The sequence below is a fragment of the Hylobates moloch genome, unplaced genomic scaffold (assembly GCF_009828535.3).
Source record: "Hylobates moloch isolate HMO894 unplaced genomic scaffold, HMol_V3 SCAFFOLD_11, whole genome shotgun sequence".
NCBI classification, from domain to species: domain Eukaryota; kingdom Metazoa; phylum Chordata; class Mammalia; order Primates; family Hylobatidae; genus Hylobates; species Hylobates moloch.
In genome coordinates this window covers 34,281,116-34,302,955 of record NW_026652286.1, presented here as the reverse complement: position 1 = coordinate 34,302,955, position 21,840 = coordinate 34,281,116, and the positions used below count along the sequence as shown (strand labels likewise).

Here is a 21,840-nt window from a genome sequence, read left to right as displayed (position 1 = left end):
GATGGCAGTAGGTTACTGCAGCCACCACCTCTGCTGAACTGTGTCCCACACATATTAGGAAGGCCCAGGCAGGCAGTGGGGCCAAAGGCCAGGATGCTATCCATTATATTATCAAACAGTGAGACCTGTTTACCCACTCAGACACTTCATTTTCTGGCCTGTCCAGGTCCAGAGTGGACACCGGACACCTTGGCCAAGTTGAAAGGTGCACAGTTCTGAGCAGGCCTGACTCACGTTTCCTTATTGCTGGGATGTTCACAGAGCCAACGTCCTGGAAGGCGGGGACCCAACCTTCCCACAGCTCACAGCATCCCCCCACAGCATGGACAGCATGCTGCCCTCTGGAGAAGGTAACTATGTGCTGCTGGGGCCCTGGGGCTTGCCCCTGAGAAGGTGCTTGTGGTCAAATATCCTCCCCTAAAGTATTCAGGGTTCCCTCCATTCATATTCTGTGGAACAAGGGAGGCCTCGAGGGGATGATGTGCGGATTTCCCCAGGAATGCCAAGGACACTGTCATGTCACTTCTCTGTTGAGCCAGAATGCTAGGAGCTTACTGCTGCACTTCCCAAAGCTGCTGGCCCCTGGAAGCCCTTGAGCTCGCAAACTCCCTACTCCCCTTGTGCTTTCCTCCTGTGTTGGCTAGTGGCCATGATGTGAAGTGCTCTTTCATGACTGTCACTGGCTGCTGTGGTTGGCAGGAAGGTGTCTTTCGGCACCAGGGTGTGTACCATACCCACTGGGCTCCCTTCTCAGGCTCAGCCTTGGCCCTGCCCCTGCTGTCCACACTGGACTCATCTTTCCTGGGACCATCCCCACATGCATGGCTGCAGCCCCCGTCGATGATTCCCACATCCACATCTCCAGGCCCAGTCTCTCTCCCGAGCTCCAGATCTGTCTCTCCAAATGCCTCATAGACAGAACCACCTGGAGTCTCAGAGGCATCTGAAATTCAGAATATCCCAAGCTGATTTTCTGTACTCCCCGACCTGATTGGTTGTTTAAGTCAGAAACCTGGCTGCTGTCTCTCCCCATTATATCTAAACACGGAGTCCTGAACCTTCTATCTCTTAAACTTCGTCACTTGCTATTTCACCCTCCTCATCTGCTGCCTGGATCACTGCAAATCACTTCGCAACTCTAGTCCCACTCTAGTCCCACTCTCCCCACCCCATCCTCCATTGTAGTTCATTCTCCCTGCCGTGGACTTTCTAATAACCCAGTTCTCATTTGTGCCTTTTCTGTGTATCGTCCTTTGGTACTCTTTATTCCCTTGTGGAAACTGTCCAAATTCGTTAATACGGCATTCATTGAGAGGCCCCTCATGATCGGATTGGTACCTGCTGCCCCAGTTTCATCTGTCATGCTCACATCATCATTCATGATGAATTCCTTGGAGGAGTCTCCCAAGTTTTAACCTGCCTCAGTGCTCCTGCACGTTTTGGTTGCTGTGCCTGGAATGCTTTCTCCTCACCTCTCTGCCAAGCTAATTCATATTCATCTCTCAAGACTCAGCTCGGGGTTAACTTGCTCCAGAAGCTGCACCTGGCCCCAGATGAGTTGGTTGCCTCGTGCTTGCCTGTCAAACTTACAACATTTTGCTTTAGCCATTGTTCATCTTGTTGGTTTCCCTGTTAAACTGTGAGCTCCTTGAGGGCAGGGACTTGTCTCTGTAACCCTGGCACATACAGTGGTCTTCAATAAACGTTTTTTTCAGTGCATGAAGGGAAAGAATTAGATGCTGCATGAAGGGAAAAAACTGGCCTCAGATCCTAGAAGGAAACTTGAGCCTTTCCCTGCTGGAATGCTTTTTCCTGACAAGCTGTAGCCCTAAAGTCCCTCAAGGCAACTCTGATGTTGAACTGCAGGTGGATCATGGGATAAACTGGTTTTACTTTAATACATAATAGTATTTCTTCCTCAGTTTTCCCCTTTCCTACTCTCAGATTCCTTTGTTGTAGGTGGCCCAAAGAGGACCCACCCCACTGTTCCAGGGATTCCAGGGGGAACCCGGGCTGGGGCAGGAAAAATAGGCCGAATGATTGCTGAGGAAATCATGGAAATCCACAGGCAAGTAACACCTTCTAGTTCCTCTGTTAAACCAGTGGTTCTCAACCCGGGGAAATTTTTTCCCCCAGGCGGTATTTTGCAATGTCAGGAGACATTTTTAGTCTTCACAGCTGGGTGGGAGGTTGCTACTTAAACATCCTGTGGATAGAGACCAGGGATGCTGCCTGTTAAACATCCTACAGTAAACAGGACGGTTCCCCCCTTCCCACCCAACAAAGAATTATCCAATCCAAAATGTCAGTGGTGCCTAGATTAAGAAATCTTGCCTTAAATAAAGAAGCTAAACCAAAATAGCCCAGAGCTAAAAAGAATTCTTAAGAAGACTTAACTTTCTTATGGCTCAAGGAGCTTCCCAGTGCGGATGGATGTACCTTTACTTTACAGGAATGCAGGAGTAGAGCTGTGAACTATCAGAGCAATCTGGACCTTAACAAAACATTCACTTTTTTTCAATCAAAGAGCTGCCCAGGATTAGTACTAGAGACCAAGCAGATCAGCTAGTTATTAATAGCTGTCTTGGGAGAGACTTCCTTTCCATATGAAAGAGAAGGAGCTTAGAAGCAGTCCACCTGGGTTTGAGTCCTGGGCCTATCTCTCTACCTGGCTATGCTGAGACTTACTTAACCTCTTGCTCTCTGTTGACTTAAACCATAAAAAGAAAGCACTATTTCCCAAGAATTGTGTTAGAATCGTGAGGGCACTCAGGAAAGTTCCAGGAACACAGCCTGACATATAGTGAGTGCTTAAAAATTAATTAAATCTGTCTTTAAGAGCAGTCATTGAGAGGGAAGCAGTTATCATAAGTCTGTCCAAATTTGGGGAATAAAGAAGGTGGTAACCAGATTCTTCAGAACTCAACTTAATGTAACATAATAATAAGAAAAGGAAGAAAAGACTGCTGCCACTGGATTCTCTCAGAATTAGAGGCTGGCCTGTTTTCCAATTGGCCATAAAGGGGCTGTTATTCCCCTATAGGTAACACAGCTCTTTTCCAACCCCACAGGATTAGTGGGTGTGACCTCAGCATCAGGAAGGAGATATGAGGGTAGTGTGCAGTGTAATCAGGTTCAAACCCTATACTTCGCATTTGCATACCCTATATTTTGCTTGAGACCATCCAAGAACAGTATCAAAGAGTCCTTGACCTCAAGAATTTTAAAATCTTTTATAAGTCTATTTTCTTTATGATAACAGGAAAAAGGGAGAGTGCATGGGCCAAAGCAAGCAAAGGAGGAAGGATTTGAACTTGGCCTTAGCCAGGGTTTGCAATAAAAGTGGATGTTCCCTCTAGAAAAGCCAGGGATATTCTTGAGTGGGCATGTGAGTGGCAAATTCACGGTCAAGAAACAAGCTACCTAACTGGGCAGGCTTTGTGTAGGAAGGAGACACAGAGCTATGATGGGCAATTAAGAAACCCAAGAAATGATACTGTGCAGTTTGGACTGGTAGAAACCTGTAAGACCCCATTTGTTGTAGGATGCTGAACAAGCACCCAAAGTCTTGTGTTACGCTTTGTGGAAGTTGCATTGGAAAAGGGAGAGATGAAGGTGGGCATATTTGGTAACTCAGGAATGAGGCCTTATCCTACAGAGATGACACTGCCAAAAGAGAAATCAATCATCTAAGGTCTAGCGTTTGAAGATGAAATCAGGAATGATGAAACAGCAATTCCAAGATGAGAAACCTAGGAAAATAGTGGTTTCATAGACAGAGAAAGGTGGGGGACACTCAGCAATTTTTCTGTAAGCAATTAGCAGCCGTTTGTGCATGCTGAGAATACATAATACGTAGTTGTAAACTGCTGTTAAGCTTGTAATCCAGAAAGAAAACTTGTTCACTCACAAATCTAGAGAACTAGGCAGTATAAGAACCAAAAGATTTCTGGGCGGTGGAGGAAGTGGTCTCTGGGTCACCTAAAAGCTGCATTCATCCATGTAGGAGCTGAAAGCCCTGTGGTTACATAACTGCCATCACACTCTCCCTAAACTGTAGCTGCAATGCCAAGTGATGGATTCTTTCCTGAGGTCCTTCAGCCTGAGAAGTGTTTAGGTGGATTTACAGTTCTAAGTCTTCCCTTCTATAAATCATCTGAGAGATATGCTAGATAAGAAAGGCCTGGACCCATTTTTCATCAACCACTGCCTTCAAAGGCTGCTTTTACTGTCACTACTACTAGGCTACCTTTTAGACCCTGGTGCTCTCCATGTCCTAAGAGTATTCACTAGCTAAACAGTGTTTGTGGAGAAGGGGATAAATTGTTTTCTGTGGATCAAAGATGGAGGTTCATCCTAGAAGTTCTCCTCCAATTCACCTGGATTCTGTGAGGAAATAAAACTGGCCACTTACTTGAAATTCACCAACTGAATGCAAACTCCAATCCAAGGGCTTTGTCAGTGAGATGCTTGACTCTAGGGACTGCATTCTAGATCAGGTGCCTGTAGAACAAATCCAGCTTGTCACCTGTTTTTGTAAATAAAGTTTCATTGGAACACAGCCACACCAATTCATGTCTGTGGCTGCTTTCAAGCTGCAGAGGCAGAGTTGAGCATTTGTGACAGACACCATATGGCCTAGAGAGCCTACTATCTGGCCCTTACAGAAAAAGCTTGCCAAACCCTAATCTAGATCTTCATCCCCTTTCTCACCTTTACCCTTTAACAAAACACACACACTCCACTGAAAAAAGAAAAGGCAGTGTAATTCTCTTTTCTGACAGGATAAGAGGGTCATCGCCTTCTAGCTGTGGCTCCAGCCCATTGAACATCACGAGTACACCTCCCCCTGATGCTGCTTCTCCAGGAGGCAAGAAGGTAAGACTGATGACTCTTAGCCTAAGCTAGAGAGCCTCTTGCCCAAGATCTGAAATGTTGGGGGTGGGAGTATGGAATTGCAACTGCGATTGCTGAAACAAGTTGTACTACTTCCTTCTTGAAGTAAATGCATCTGTGTGAGGCTGGATACAAAGCATACTGGTAGGGCTAGGGAGGCTTGCTGACATCCTCAGAGGCTTTCTTCCATGTGAGTGGAAGAAGGGAGAAAGAATAAGGAATGGGGAACTGTCAGTTCATTTAATTGAGGGAGCAATTCAAGAGTTCCCATGAGGGAAAGATTATTGAGTACCTCACATAGAAAAGCTTCTCATTCTCTGCCACGAGTTTTCAAGGGAGAAAATATTAGTGTCTAGGGCAGGCAATGGAAACAGCAATGCCACCAGCAGTGCTTTGGAAATCAAGCCATGCTTTATAGCTGCAGAATACTTGGGGATCTGCTGCCTGGGGGTTCCTGTGGTGTGACAGCATTGGATCCAAGCAGTGGATCAATCACCAGCCCTCATGAAGAGCTTGCTATAAGACTACCCTATAAATAGGTTTAGGAACCAGTCATTTGTTTTCATCTTTGCCGGAGAACTTATAAGCCTAGGCCCATGTTAATCGTAAACCATAAATCTGTGTATACAGCCTGATGTCAGTAGAGCTTAGGACAGCTTGAAGGCCATCATTTTGGACACAATGGCTTCCTTCCCCATCTCCTAAAACACAGGGAGAGAATATTAGGAATTTCCATAGGCAGGACTCCTAGGGCACAAACCATCAAAAGCAGGGCAAGGATTTTCAAAACTGAGCTCCCTGGAGGTTTGTTCAGGTTACCAAGAGCTGTGGTGTTACCAGGTGGGATGGGCGTGGGGATAGTTGCTAAGGAGAGAGGGTAAGGGCAGAAATCCTGCTTCTACAAGGGCAGCAATACTTCTTTTTTATATAGGAATCTTTTGCGAACATTTCTATTTGAAAAAGGGTTTTGCTCCCCCCAAAAAGGTTGAAAGTCAACAAATTAATGGGTAAGACTACAAAGTAAGAAAGACCTGGGTTCAAAGCTTGGCCTTGCCATGTGCTAGTTATGTGAACTTGTACAACTTTGAAGTCCTAGTTTTCTTTATAATGGAGCTAATACTGGTTAGGGTAGCCAGCATCTTTGCATATGAGGTCCTATTGTGAGATAATATATGTGAAAGTGCTTGGCCCACAATACCATTGACAGATGAAGTCTAGGCTTGGTGTCCCGTGCCCCCCGCCCCCCTGCCCACAACACACACATTGCTTGCCAGCTGTCTTCTTAGCTGTTTTTCTGTTATACCTCCAGGTCCTTCCTGCATATTGGATCCACCATCTTCTTAGGGTGGTCTTCGTCTCTGCTTCTCAAGTTAACTTTTAGGCACTTGACTTGACTCCTGGTATTACCAAGGATTCTACTGATTGGTTTTGAAAGGTTATCAGTCCAGTATAGGCTTAAATATTACTCAAAGAACTTTCATATGCATTGTCTCATCTCACCTTCACAACATTATAGTGACAAGATCCAGGCTCCTCAGCGTTCGTTTTATAAGTATGGCCCCCAAACTACAATCCTGGGCTCATGACTTCCAATTCTTTTCACATCAACAACTACCGGAAATCAAAAGCTGTGCTCTGCATCATAAAGCCCCAGCTATTTTTGAGGCACTTATGAAAATTCTCCCTTTTCTTTGGGAAGAATGGATTATAAAATGGATCTGTGAGAAGAAATTTGGATGTTCTCATGAGATGAGTCCTGGGCAGCAGGACTTATAAGAAAAGCAGCAAAAACAAGGCAGTTAAAACTGACAGCAGTATTAAATGGTACACCATACCCAGCCCTTTCCAGTCACTTTCAAATTTGGAAGGTCCAAAAATGAACCATTTAGCCTGCAGTTGTTTCAGTCAGGATCAAGCTAAAAAGGAAGCCTAAGTGAGCCTCCGTAGGTCGCAGGAGAGTACAGACATCCAGAAGCACTAAGGAAAATTCAGATAAAGCAGCAGTTCTATAAATGTCATCTGCAGTCTTTTTCTAGAAAGAAAGGGCACAAGATCCTTTTAAGGGTCTGCAAGGTTAAAGCTATTTTCTTAATAACATTAATTTTTTCACTGTATTGATAATGTGCACTATTCATGCTAAAAGCACTGTTGGGTAAAACTGTTGGCATTTTACAAAAATCAGACAAGTGGCACCAAACTATACTAGTAGTCATTGTATTCTTCACCACCACACACTCGCAGTAAAAAAACAGTTTAAAGCCAGTTTCATTTAAGATTGTCCATCATGGCTAGGTGCAGTGGCTCACCCCTGTAATCTCAGCACTCTGGGAAGCTGAGGCAGGCAAACTGCTTGAGTCCAACAGTTCGAGGCAAGTCTGGGCAACATAGAGAAGTCCCATCTTTACTAAAAAATACAAAAAATTATCCAGGTGTGGTGGTGTACCTGTAATCCCAGCTACTCGGGGGACTGAGGTGGGAGAATCATCTGAGCCCAGGAGGTTGAGGCTGCAGTGAGCTGAGATTGTGCCACTGTACACCAGCCTGGGCAACCAGAGTGAGACCCTGTCAAGGAGGAAAGGAAGGAAGGGAGGGAGGGAGGGAGGGAAAATGTCCATCATTACTTTTATAAAATTCTCAAGCACACATCTTTTTAATGCTCTGTGACAAAATGAGAAGTACGCACAGAGAACTTGTGCTGCATACCAAAGTATGACGTTTGTCTCAAAAACTACTTGTGTGATTAAGTTGTGAGTTGAACTAGCTTCTATTTTCATTGGACACCATTTTTATTGTATATGGTCATTCGGTTTGGGGTATTTAGAATACATTTTTTTGGAAATGAATGAAGTGAACCTGTCACTTCAAGGAAAATGACTGACCAACATTTGTTGCCAATGATAAAATCTGAGCTTTCAAGCAAAAATTGGAATTTTTAGAAAACTTGTATCTGCTACTTTGACCTTGAGATCTTCCTAAAACTTAAAAAATGTTGTGGATGAGATAGGGAGTGTTAACAATGGTGATATTTTGATGCTGTATAATGAAATGTGTCAACATATAGAAGATCTGCATAACTAAGTGAACTAATATTTTGTAACTAAACAATGCAAGGTATTTCAAAATCACGTAAGGGTAAAAGATCCATCCTAAGTGCCAAGATATAAAGAGTACAAAACATTCATTGATATGGTTTGATTCCACGTTGCAACTCACCTTTAAGAAACTTCTACGTCTCAAGTTTTGAAGTGGTATCAAAAAAGAATACAATTATTTGAAAAGTCTATTAAAATATGCCTCCCTTTTCCAACTACTTATCTGTGGGAGGTTGGATTTCCTTCATATACTTGAATCACAAGACGTATCTAAATAGACTGAATGGAAAAACATATACGAGAATCCAGTTGAAAATTAAGCCAGACATTAGATTTGCAAAAATGTAAAATAATACTCTGCTCAGTAATTTTTTGTTATTGTTTTGGAAAATAGTTATTTTTCATTAAAATACTATTCATTATTTATGTTAACATGTAGCGGGTTTATTACATTTAAGAAATCTATTAGTTTTAACTTCAAATACAGTAAATATTGATAAATACAGCCTACATAAGCAAAAGTTTTTTGGAGTCCTCAATAATTTTTTTAAGAGTGTAAAAGGGTCCCTAGACCAAAACGTTGCTGTGGAAATAAAGTAAGTTGTAATGCCACCTACTGGCAAGGCCTGAAATCAGTGCTGCTCCTGAAAGCAGCAGCTCCCAAACTGTTTCCTCACGTATATCCAAGATGGGTCTCAAAGAATGCTCTTCTTTGAGACTCAGCCAGGCGAAGGCAGCTGGGGTGAGTGGGGGAGATTTTGAGACAGAGTTCTCCTACTGAGTAGTAGTAATAATCCTCCCCAGTAGCCTGTCTTAAGAACTTAAACCACAGGTTACTGAAGTTGGCACCTGTAGTGTAAGAGATTTACTTTTAAGTGTTTTCTTCATTTGACTCCTTAGAGCTGTGTCTCTTCACAGCTTGTTAACTCCAGTTCTTCTTCTTCAGAAACATCTGTCACTATAAGATGTTTTATTCCCTTATAGGGGAAATGCCTAGCTGGGCTCATTGAAGTTTAGGCATTGGTCCTAAAGAAATATGTGGGCATCATGATTCCAGGCAGTTGAACACTCTTGGGATTTTACTCAGCCTTTAAGTTGCCTCTGTGGGCTCACTAAAATGAAGAGAAAAGGATAGTTTGGGGGAAAGGTTTTTTCTTACTCTGACCATGTCTGTCTAACAGTTCCTTGTTTGAAATCATCCAACAGAAAACTGAAGCCATCTGAAGCTTCTCCCCACCCCACCCCATGCATTTCCAACATGCTTCATTTTCCTTTTGGCATTGCTCATAATACTGATTCAAACTTCACACTTCCCTTTTGTTTGTAGATTTTAAATGGAGGGACTCCAGACATTCCTTCCAGTGGCCTACTATCAGGCCAGGCTCAGGAGAACCCAGGTTATCCATATTCTGATAGTTCTTCTATTCTTGGTAAGTGGCATTATTATTCGTTTCCATTGCAATGAGCTTGCAAAACATCTTACATAAAGTCAATTTTAAGAACTGAACTGTATGAAACAAGCTAATCCTAGATAAATTTGATAGGAACAGAATAAAAGTTTAAGATTTGTTTAAATCTCTAAAAAGTTGACTTCAGTATTGGTGGAGGTCCAAGTTTGTGCCTGAACTCAAGAGGAGGCTACAGCTACCTAGACATAGGCTTTCTCCCATGTGGGGCATAATCTCTTCAGAGAGAAGGCTAATCAAGGTTCAGAGATAATGCCTAGAAGAGTGATTAGTAAGCATATCAGAAGGTATTAAAAGTCATTAAGTGAAAAGAGTTTGCTTTTCCCATCACATCCATCTTTTTCTCCACTTGTCTTTCTAGATCTGTTATTTTCCTAAACTCTCCCTTCCTATTTGCCTTTCTTTTTGTAACTCCTCTTAACTGGTTATATCAGATTATTAAAATAAGCTCAACTCAAATATTTTTAACATTTACTAAATTTTAAGCACTTTGTACTTATTTCTAAAATGATCATTTGATTCCTTAGAGCTATCTCTTCACAGCGTAACCCCACTTATTTCTTATGTATTTTTAAAAAATTCGTTCTTTCCTCTGAAAAACAGCAATATAAAAAAAGATAGCCATGCAACCCAAAAAGCAGCGTCTTACCCTACCATTAAATGTAACTTTCTTATTAAAAGTGTGCTTAGGAATTGCTTACTTAATCTGAAGATGCTTTAAAAAAAAAAAAATCACTGACCAGTCTTTATCTCCTCCCACAGGTGAGAACCCCCACATAGGTATAGACATGATTGACAACGACCAAGGATCAAGTAGTCCCAGTAATGATGAGGCAGCAATGGCTGTCATCATGAGCCTCTTGGAAGCAGATGCTGGACTGGGTGGCCCTGTTGACTTTAGTGACTTGCCATGGCCGCTGTAAACACTACATGTTGCTTTGGCAACAGCTATAGTATCAAAGTGCATTACTGGTGGAGTTTTACAGTCTGTGAAGCTTACTGGATAAGGAGAGAATAGCTTTTATGTACTGACTTCATAAAAGCCATCTCAGAGCCATTGATACAAGTCAATCTTACTATATGTAACTTCAGACAAAGTGGAACTAAGCCTGCTCCAGTGTTTCCTCATCATTGATTATTGGGCTAGCTGTGGATAGCTTGCATTAATTGTATATTTTGGATTCTGTTTGTGTTGAATTTTTTAATCATTGTGCACAGAAGCATCATTGGTAGCTTTTATATGCAAATGGACATTTCAGATGTATGGTGTTTTTACACTACAAAGAAGTCCCCCATGTGGATATTTCTTATACTAATTGTATCATAAAGCCGTTTATTCTTCCTTGTAAGAATCCTTTACTATAAATATGGGTTAAAGTATAATGTACTAGACAGTTAAATATTTTTAATAAATGTTTCCCTTGTTCTATAAATACTGTTCACATTTCAAATAATTACAAAAAAAATCCTACGTGTTGCAGGGCTGGATTATGAGTTTCTACAGTGGATGTTCAAGGACGATCTACGCCAGTAGCATTTGTGGTGCTTTGCTTTTCTGGCCTTCCTAACGATTCTGGGCTTGCATAATTTCCCCATGCTACTAGCTTAGCTGTGTTGTTAAAATAGTTCATTTCTAAATTGTTGCGATTTTAATTTATGTGAGAACAAAGATGTTACTGCTTATACACAAACATCGAATCCTCTGAAATTATAAATTCAAGATTATATTTAACAAATTGGCTTCTCTAATGCTACACCTCTCTAATACAACTTCAGTTACGTAGTAAGTGACCCCAGTCCTAAAGCACCTAAATATTTGATTCCTTCTTGAATTGGACCAAAGAATATTTAGAATAGCATTTGCATAAATAATTTGCTAAGCAAAGTAGCATGGTATAATGGAAAAAGCACTGAACTAGTATGAGAAACTGGCTCTGAAACTTAGGGTGACTATATGACCTAGTAAAGTCATTTTGCCTTTCATATCAAGTTGGACTAGAAAATACTCTTTTCAGCTCTAATATTGTTTTGATTTATAGTATATTTTATACTTAGGGAATTTAAATGCCTCATCACACATATAGTAAGTTAAAGTTCCTTGAGCTACTATTTCTAATAATACTTTTATACCAGCGAGATGGGAAATTATGAGACTAAAAATCTGGTCAACGTGGTTATAAATTTGGTCAGAAACATTAAAACAATGGAATTTTATTTTGATGAAAAACTCAAGTTTACAATCATTTAGTAAATGAAGAGCAAACACTTCATTTTCCTATCCCATAACTCTTAAGAAAAAAAAAGCATTAGTAAATAAATATCTGTGAACAGATTAAGGGTAAGGCAGACTGGATAATAAACCACCTCTGACATTCACACTCCCTGCATGTGACTCACTCTAAAGGGTGAAATGGCCCTGGAGATAACTGAACTGATAAGATATGGGCATTAAATCTCATCCTGATCATTCAGATAAGCCCAAGATAAATACTTTTTGCTCATCAAGGGCAGCAAACTATACAAATTTTACTGGAGGAATACTTTGACAGAAGCACTTAAATTATATTGTGCATCACAACTATAAAATGGCTTGAACATTTCCATTTAACCACCATTTATAAAGTGCAACTATATAATACTCTGCATTTTGTCTGAGGTGTGATGAATATCAATCCAAACTGAAAGTACCCCAGCTGCCAATTTCCACCACTTCTGAAAAGACCTAGATGTGTGAAAAAGGACCATCCCCCATACAAAGAACCAATTTCACAAACCTACTGGTAAACAAATACATTTATATAACTGGAACTTCAAAATGCTAGAGTTGTACTCATTTTTAAAAAACCATTCAGCTACCTTTGGTCTTTAAAAAAGCCTACAATGCAATATCCTAAACATTGTTATGTGCATCTCACAATGAAGAAGAGTGGCCTTGCAGTGCAGAATGAGGAGAGTACAACGTCACTGTGAAGAGTAGCATGCTATGGTTTCAAGGAAAATCAGCATCACAGCATTGGATTCTGTGCATCAGGATCGAGGTCACTGTTGCCAGAAGGGGGATGGATAGGGAGAATATCCAGCTCATCCACTTGTGGAGTTGGGTGCATGACTACCAGCTGGTCCTGGGGAATGTCTGCCGCAGCTGCTGCAAGATTGGTGATAGATTTACTCTTTACACACTGAAAGTCTACATGCCGACTCTTTCCTTCTTCCTTCTCCCAGGACATTCGAATAAAGGGTCTTTGGACATAGTTGTAGATCACTTCTGGGCGGCCTCCAGGCCTTTTCTTTACTTTTTCTTTGTAGGTAGGATAACCTGAAAGAAAGATTTTAAAAACTGAGGAGACACACACAGACCTCTCACCCAATTTTGCCTTGGAAAGCTTTTCTGCTATAGATCCTAAAGAAACGGAAATTAAAACAAAGAAGTGAAAACAATATTCCATCCACCTACTCATCAGTTCATGAGCCAGACATGAAAACCCTGATGTAATTCATAAAATCTTCTATCGTTCTTTCAATTACTCAATATACCAAACATCAAAAAAACATTCTTAAAGTAGGAGTATGTTGGAGCAGATCTTGATCTCTAGCTATGCATCCTTTTTTTTTTTTTTTTTTTGACATGAAGTCTCACTTTGTCACCCAGGCTGGAGTGCCATGGTGCGATCTTGGCTTACTGCAACCTCTGCCTCCCAGGTTCAAACAATTCTCCCGCCTCAGTCTCCAGAGTAGCGGGGATTACAGGCATATGCCACCGTGCCTGGCTAATTTTTGTATTTTTAGTAGAGAGGGAGTTTCACCAGATTGCCCAGGCTGGTCTCGAACTCCTGACCTCAAGTGATCTGCCTCGGCCTCCCAAAGTGCTGGGATTATAGGCGCAAGCCACCATGCCGGCCTCTAGCTATGTATCCTTATATTCTCGTCACAGGATTACCTGGCCTACAGGCCTGGAATTTATGCCACATTAGCCTTCTAGTTTCCTTAAACCTACATCTCATCTTTATATTGCTCTGAGTTTTTTCTTTTCTTTTTGTTAAATGAAAAAGCTGTACAGCTCTCCAGGTGGTTCTAGATACTTCTGCATCTAGATCAGCAAGGCCAACATTTTAACCTCCCATATCATTTTAACATTACTACTCCCAACAACCAAGCACTCAATTTATAGTCACATTTCCAAAGCAGCGTTCCCTGATTAATAATACCTAATATTACCTTCCTCTTTTGGAACATAGTCACTTAAAAGTAAGGACAACCCTAGATTTGAAAAAAAAAAATTAGTTACTTACTAGTAAGGCCATTTCTCCAAAGATCAACTGTCCTTAAGAAACTATTACAGACCCCTTCCCTCCTTTCTTCTAGTAAGAATTAACTAGTTTGGACCAGGGATTGGCAAACACTTTCTGTAAAGGTCCAGAGTAAATACTTCAGGCTTGTAGGCCACATGGTTTCTACTAGAACTACTTCTCTCTGCCACTGTAAAGTGAAATCAGACACAGAGAATACGTAAATGAATGAGCATGTGTATGTTTTTCTTTTTCTTTTTTTTTGGAGATGGAGTCTCTGTCACCCAGGCTGGAATGCAGTGGTGCTATCTCGGCTCACTGCAACTTCTGTCTTCCAGGTTCAAGAGATTCTCCTGCCTCAGCCTCTCGAGTAGCTGGGATTACAGGTGCCTGCCACCACACCTGGCTAATTTTTGTATTGTTGGTAGAGATGGGGTTTCACCATGTTGGCCAGGCTGATCTCCAGTGATCTTCGGCTTCCCAAAGTGCTGGGATTACAGGTGTGAGCCACTGCGCCCAGCCACATGTGTATGTTTCAATAAAACTTTATAAAAAAGAGGCAATGAGCTGACTTTGGCCCATAGGCCAAAGTTAGACCATAGTTAGAATCAGAAAAAATAGAATGGTCTCACATAGTCGGGGATCAATTAATGATTACTGCATAAGGGAATGTATGTAGGCATCGTTGGTAGCTAGTACAAATAGCCATGTTTGCAGCATGTGTGTATGTGGTGGGGGTGAGATAGGTGCAGCAGGTGAACAAAACTGAAAATCTAAAAACCTGTAGAATGTCTTCATTTCATACTTTTGGTCAATTACCTCTGAAGGCAGCACCAGAAATCAGAAAGGTCTCCATCTCCATTCCCTTGTCCTTGATTCTTCCTGGACTATTAGAAAGACTTTAAAATTCCCATCTCCTTGTATTCTGTCCTCCACACAAAATCACCACTCTAGACAAATGTAATCATATCACAATCCTTGCTTAAAAACTACCAATGGTTTCCTCGTGCTTAATGGGAAGGTCTGTACTCCTTAGAGTATTATACAAGGCTTTTTTTACAACCTGGTTCCATATCTACTTACTGTCATCTACTATGATGCTACACTCTAACTCTAGAGTTCTTAAATACACCTGCCATATTAAGCTTTCCCCAAACATGCTTTTACATAAATTGTTCTGCTGCCTCTTCCCTCTCAGCCTCCTTACCCCTGCGCTCCACCTTCTTTTATCCTTGGCAAAAACATTAAGACTCTCCAACATTTAATCATTCACTTCTTATGCTCCATAGCACTCCCATATGTTAACAATACTTAACAGAACTAAACTGTAATTACCTTTTTGTATGTCTGACTCTCTGACCTAAATAATGAGTTCCTATATGGGAAAGCCAGTATCCGTTTATCCTCAGTGCCTAGCATAGTACCTGATACACTGCAGGTGCTAAACAAATATTTGAACAAAGAGTCAATGAACTACCAGGATATGCTAGTTACAAGTAATAACCTCTTCCAACATCCATCTTACTCAGAACATTTTTTCCTTTAAAAATAAAGTAAAATCAGCCCTTTGGGAGGCCAAGGCAGGCGGATCATGAAGTCAAGAGATCGAGTCCATCCAGGCCAACATGGTGAAACCCCGTCTCTACTAAAAATACAAAAATTAGCTGGGTGTGGTGGTGTGCGCCTGTAGTCCCAGCTACTTGGGAGGCTGAGGCAGGAGAATCACTTGAACCCAGGAGGCGGAGACTGCAGTGAGCCGAGGTCACGCCACCGCATTCCAGCTTGGCGACAGAGTGAGACCCTGTCTGATAGAATAGACAGATAGATAGACAGATAGATAGATAAATAGATATAGATAGATAGATGATAGACAGATGATAGATGATAGATAGATAGATAGATAGATAGATAGATAGATAGATAGACAGATAGATAGATAGATAGATGATAGAGCAAGCCTGCCCCTGACTTGCAGATTTACCAACCTATTCAGTCAACAGTTAATGGTTTAGCAACTACTGCATCACAAAATTGTAATGCCAGAGTGCTACCTTAAAGGTGTTTATGGTCTATTAAGAGTCATTAAATTGTTCATAAAGTCAAAGAATATTCCAAACAGCAAACATACGTACATAAGAGAAAGTGTTAAAGCAATAGTGGAAGTGTAAAGAATTCAGAAGATGAATGAGATTCTAATGGACTAAAATAGAAAAAGCTTCTTGAAGGCCTTCCTTAATCTTAATGAATGAGCAAAACTGGGATGGGCAGAAACAAGGGGAGCGCAAGGTAGGCAGAGAAAGTATCATTCTAAGGAGAGAATTGCATCAGGTAAGCTACAGAGGCAGGAACACAGAAGATGGTTTAGGAGATCCTAACACATGTATGACTGGACTGAAAGTGTACTGGGAAATAGCTGGAGGTAACATTAGAAGACAGATTATGGTCAAATGGAGGAGAGCCATGAGTAAATTCTACTCTTTAATAAACAGTAAATTCTATTCTTTATTAAAAGAGAAGCTCAGATTTTTTTTTAAGCTTAGTTTGTTTAAATCTTGCAGAGAACAAAATTTTGTATGCAGTTCCAGAAACATGGAATTGGGAAATCAGAGATTCTGTATATAGGTGAACTTTCAGTGGTAAGAGCCAGTCCTACTACTGTCTTGCCATTCCTGCCCAGGATGTAGAGGGTAGAATAATTCACAATCCCATCCAATTAAAGACTTCATTACTTTGTCTCGCATTTCCTATATTCTATGGTAACTGTAATTCCACAATTATTTTAGAGTTTGTTCTCTTCAGGTTCTGTTCTAAGTCTCAGCCAATTACTCTGACAGAAGAGAGCTTTCTACTGAGTTCAGGACAAGGACTAATGATGGGAGTAAGGCCACATCCAATATGGTCTGCTAGATGGGGTAGCAGTAGTCCTAAACTGCCTTAAGAACCCAACCCTAGGAGGTTGAGAGATGTTCCATTAAGGGATAAGTGAAACAAACAAAATGAAAAACCCCAAAGAAGTGCCTTTCGGTGGAATTGTGGTGTAGAGAATGATTTAGGTAAGAATTATCTGTGCTTTCCCACGACACATTTGTGTTTAACAACACTAATACACCCAAAAATCCTGCTTAAAAGTTAAGTAGAAGAGGCCTTAGGTAGGCCTGACTATAGCAATCTCTCAATATGAATATGGGACCACAGAGCTAAAATTATTTTTTGAACACTTCTGGCCTTATATGTCATGTTTTCTCACATATCCAAGTTCTCTCCGGTCCTCCTCATGTCTCTTATACACCAACCCAACCTAGCTCCCATAAAAGTCAACACATTTAATATTCTAATAAACTTTTTTTAAGGGACTTGGGATTGGTATGGCAGGGGCATAGAAATGGTGGGGGAGGATAGTAACAAAATGGCTAACTTGGAAATCTCAATTTTTTTTCTTTAATCCCAGGAAAGTCTCAACACTTCTGCTGGGGTTATGACCATTCTACTTATTTTTTCAAGAGGTAAAAGTAATAGACTTGATAAGAAAATATGGCTACTGGTGTACATATTAGTGGAGAAAGAAAAGAGTGCTTCAGTACATAGAAGCAGTTATTGAAAAAAAAGAACAGAAGAGCCTGGTTAGTTACCATCCTGCCAAAGTCAAGCCCAATATCATAGACTGTAGTACACAGGCAAATAATATTGGCTATTTAAGTGGAAATTTTTTACACTTTAAATTTTAAATTTTTTAAATTTCCACTTAAAATAACATTTCAAAACCACTCACAGACTCAAATCACAGAGACTTGGATTCAAGACCTGGCTCTGCTATTTATTCCAAAAAAAACTTTAATAAGTACTCAACCTTTTAAGCATTAGCTTCTTTCTCTTAAAAACAGAGATAATGATAGACTGGATTAAGAAAATGTGGCACATATACACCATGGAATACTATGCAGCCATAAAAAATGATGAGTTCATGTCCTTTGTAGGGACATGGATGAAACTGGAAAACATCATTCTCAGTAAACTATCGCAAGGAGAAAAAACCAAACACCGCATGTTCTCACTCATAGGTGGGAATTGAACAATGACAACTCATGGACACAGGAAGGGTAACATCACACTCGGGAGGGAGGACAGATTAGAGTATACCTAATGTAATGACAATTGGGTGCAGAATCAACATGGACATGGATACATATGTAACAAAAAAAACAGAGATAATGATAGCTAACCAAATAACCTCATTAGGTAGAGGAAAGCTCTGTTTTACAAAATCCCAGCTGATAAATGTAAAAGGAATGATAAATTAGAAAATTATCATTTTGCAATCCTCAATGAAATTACAAATTCAGGCAAAAATTATCAACTAGTATTTAAAACCTTTAGGTAATGATTAGCGGGGAGCTGAACATTCTTAGTGTCAAAATAATACCGCACAAAGGAACATCTTAATCTTCTAATGGAGAGATCAGGTTGTCACCCACAGATATGGTTTGGCTCTGTGTTCCCATCCAAATCTCATTACAAACAGTAATCCCAGCGTGTCAGGAGAGGGGCCTGGTGGGAGGTGTTTGAATCATGGCGGCGGTTTCCACCATGCTGTTCTTGTGATAGTGAGTTCTCATGAGATCTGACAGTTAAAAAGTATGTGGCAGTTCCTTCACTCTCTCCTGCCACCATGTGAAGAAGGTCCTTGCTTCCTCTTTGCCTTCTGCCATGATTATAAGTTTCCTGAGGCCTCCCAGTCATGCTTCCTGTTAAGCCTGCACAACTGTGCACCAAATAAATCTCTTTGCTTCTTCATAAATGACCCACTTTCAGGTAGTTCTTTATAGCAGTGAGAAAATGGACTAATACACAGACTAAGCCTTTAATCTAACTTACAGTTCACAGAAATTACAGAAGAGAGGGACTAAACTGAAGGACACACCAAGGAAATAATAGGGCAAACCCAGAAGTGGGACCTTCTACAAGACAACTGGCCCAGACTCTTCAATAGGACAATATCATAAATAACGAACTATTCTAGATTGAGAAATTTGACAAAGCAAGCAGTTAGTTATAAGATGTGGTCCTAGACTGAATGTTGGTTTAGAGAAAACAGCTAAAAGGAAATTTGGGGAGACCACTGAGAAATTTCAATATGGATTGATTCAAATAAAGTATTCTTTAATTTTGTTGGGTATGTTAAAATATTTTTAGAGCTGCATATTAAAATATTTAGAAGTGAAATATTATATATATCATATATACATACAGATATATATTACATAATATATATATACATACACATATAATGTACTATTTTAAATGAATTTTATATGAGGTTAATAGTAAATAGTACTTGTTATAGGTCCTTAAAATCATATGAAAATTCATTTAAGAGTTATGGCTCAATGCTTTAGAGCACTGCTATTATCTCCCTGTGACAGAGAAAGAAGTCCTCACTTTCAGTAACTAATTTACATATAGCTTTTCTATAAATCATTTATTTACTATTTGAGAACCACCTATACCTAGGAACTAGGCCACATGTTAGGTATGCAATATGCAACTTGACTTCTCTCAAGGAGCTCACAGTCTATGACTGAACAGAGTATTATATAGCAAATTATTCTAAGGAACAATTTCACAGAGGTTCCAAGAAGGTTTCAGAGGATTTAAAGGATGAATAATAGTCGCCATGTAGAGAAAGAGGAAGTAGAGTGGGAAGGAAGTAATTTCTAGTAAATAATATTTGATTATCACAACTATCCTCTAAGATAGACAGAGTATTATATTCACTACCAAGATAAAGGAAACTGATGCTCAGAAAGGCTGAGGGACTTACCTTAAGACACTTGGCCAGTATACTCCTTACCATGGCCTATAAGACCCTGCATCTTCTGATCCTACTTTATCTCTTCTACTAACTTTCAGACCAACTATATCTCTTCAAATCTCCTCCTCATGTATTATACCAGACATATATGTATGTTTTCTGTACTACAAATATAGTAAGCTCATTCCTACCTCAACCCTTTTGCACTTGCTATTTTCTCCTTCTAGAACCATTTTTGTCACCAGGCCTCCCCTTGAATGTCTTCTCCTCAGGAGGCCTTCCCTGTCCTCCCAGTCTAAAGTAGCTCCCAGTGCCTTCTCTCTAGCTCTAAGACCAAGTAGCTAAATCTCACTGTTTACAAAATAATGGACTAGGACACTAGACCAATGCTTCATATATCAGCAATTCCACTGCTTTTTAAGCCCAAAGTCTCTGCACCTTCCCACACAAAAATCCTGTTTCTGGTTATTCTTCCTATATATCTCAGCAGCCCATTACTATTCTCCAGCAGTTCAATCAGGTAGGTCAATGATCAACACTCTTATCTTCATTATCACCATCACAAACATATGCTGCAAACTTACTGTGTACTAGGCAGTGTTTTTCATATATTAATTCATTCTATCCTTACAAAAACCTTATAAAGTACTCATTAATGCTCTCATTTTAGAGGAAAGAAACTGAGGCACAGAATTTTTTAGTGCCTTGGCCAAGGTCATACAGCTATTAAGTCACAGGATTTGAACGTAAGTAATCTGGCTCCAGAGCCTTTAGTCTTTACTTTGTCATGTTATATCAATTAAGACACTTTGTTCTTCTTAAGGGTATTTTAAAATAAAAGAGGCATCTGATAAAACATTACAGAAAAATTCTTTTAATTCATAAAGTAAGCTATCTAAAACTCTATGCTTTTACATAAGATGAAAGAATATTTCATAATTTGTACTTACCTTGAAAATAAGCTATTATCATACTTTAAGACATAAGTAAGCCACTAGTAGTGCTGCTTTTACATGAATTTTCAGGAAGTAATTTTTAATTCTATTGGGCTTCAATGATCACTACTATGCAAAGAGCCCTGCCAATCCTATGGGAATGTACATATATTCATGTCCACACACACCACATGGGCTTTGTCAAAAATGAATTAGGGCAAACTAGGGCAGAAAAAGACAAATTCATATCTCTATCACTAGAGAATCTTATGGAATAACAATTTCTAATGGCCTTTTATCTGTCTTCTAAGTGCAGCTGATTTTTGTTATTTATAGGTCTACTGCATAAGCATGTGGTAATCATTTGTCAGAGTTTTTCTCAAAGCATTCCAACTGTATTCTAAATAAGATCCAATTGTTTTTAACCTTTTTGTTTTCAAAAGAAAATTAATAGAAAATAATGAAAATGTCTTACCTTCTATTCCCAATCTAATCTTCTTAAGACCCCTCTCCTTCAAAACTGACTTGGCCACATCTCTGTTTTCAATATACTTGAAAAATCTATATAATTTTGTGCTATAAATAACTGGAAACAAAAAGACAAAAATATTATTGTATTAAATTAAAGGATTTAGAGATGAACTTAAATTTATCTTGCTCATCAAAGGGGCCTAACAGTCCTAAAAGCCCAAATAATGGATGCAGTAATGCCAAAGGATGACTAGCCAACATGACAGGGCAGTATTCAGTATAGTTAATGTAGAAGCAAATGTCTACTTAAGTGGAAACAAGAAAAGCTTTGACAACCAATCAGAAAACCCAATCCATAGGAAGAACTCCTTCTGAAAGATACATCATCTACACATTTACTGGAATGAGATCTGCCCCAAGTTTCAAATAAGAGAATCCAAAGAAGATATCAATATCGCATCATTATCAAGCAAAGTAAAGGACTTTGCTAAGATGTCTACAAGGTCTAGTCTAGAGGGGGAAAAACTGCCTTGTCAAAGAGTACAAAACAGATACATTTTACATTTCATGGATTGAGCAACTATTAATAATTTCCCAAAAGGCAAAGACCCTCCCCACAAACTGTTTTCCATTCAGGCGAACAGCCCCATTTAATACTGATGTTAAAAATGGCAGATTCGAGCAAGTTCTGCCTAGGTTAGTCTGTTTAGAGCAAACTGGCTTTGCAAAGGACAGATATTCCACTGACAACATGTTGAGTCTTCCAAATGTGCTGAGAACTTCAGGGAGTTAGACTGATGGACATTCCTCGCCTTCTCTCTTTCAGGTTGAGTTATCTCCCTTAAAAGGTGAACTGCAAAGGTTTTTTCAAAAAAAGAAAAACAC

At 39.9% G+C, this 21,840-nt stretch overlaps 2 protein-coding genes across 19 annotated transcripts in view; one reads left to right on the top strand and one right to left on the bottom strand.

Annotated features, from left to right (window-relative positions):
* The window catches only part of BMAL1 (basic helix-loop-helix ARNT like 1), a 110,691-nt gene extending 99,193 nt beyond the window's left edge, over positions 1-11,498 (top strand). For 9 of the 13 annotated variants that reach the window (XM_032166556.2, XM_058446978.1, XM_032166560.2 and 6 more), the window contains 5 exons: positions 262-350; positions 1,945-2,068; positions 4,785-4,878; positions 9,316-9,418; positions 10,217-11,498. In XM_032166556.2, the coding sequence (XP_032022447.1) occupies positions 262-350; positions 1,945-2,068; positions 4,785-4,878; positions 9,316-9,418; positions 10,217-10,377 (571 nt within the window). In that variant the 3' untranslated portion in view covers positions 10,378-11,498. The remainder of the gene's footprint in view (positions 1-261; positions 351-1,944; positions 2,069-4,784; positions 4,879-9,315; positions 9,419-10,216) is intronic. The other 4 variants (XM_032166565.2, XM_032166563.2, XM_058446982.1 and 1 more) reach the window with 1 other exon arrangement.
* A 734-nt stretch (positions 11,499-12,232) lies between these two features.
* Positions 12,233-21,840, bottom strand: part of BTBD10 (BTB domain containing 10) — a 75,454-nt gene continuing 65,846 nt past the window's right edge. For all 6 annotated transcript variants that reach the window (XM_032166578.2, XM_058446986.1, XM_032166576.2 and 3 more), the window contains 2 exons: positions 20,960-21,070; positions 12,233-12,770 (listed from right to left, as the gene is read on the bottom strand). In XM_032166578.2, coding sequence (XP_032022469.1) covers positions 12,460-12,770; positions 20,960-21,070 — 422 coding nt within the window. In that variant the 3' untranslated portion in view covers positions 12,233-12,459. The remainder of the gene's footprint in view (positions 12,771-20,959; positions 21,071-21,840) is intronic.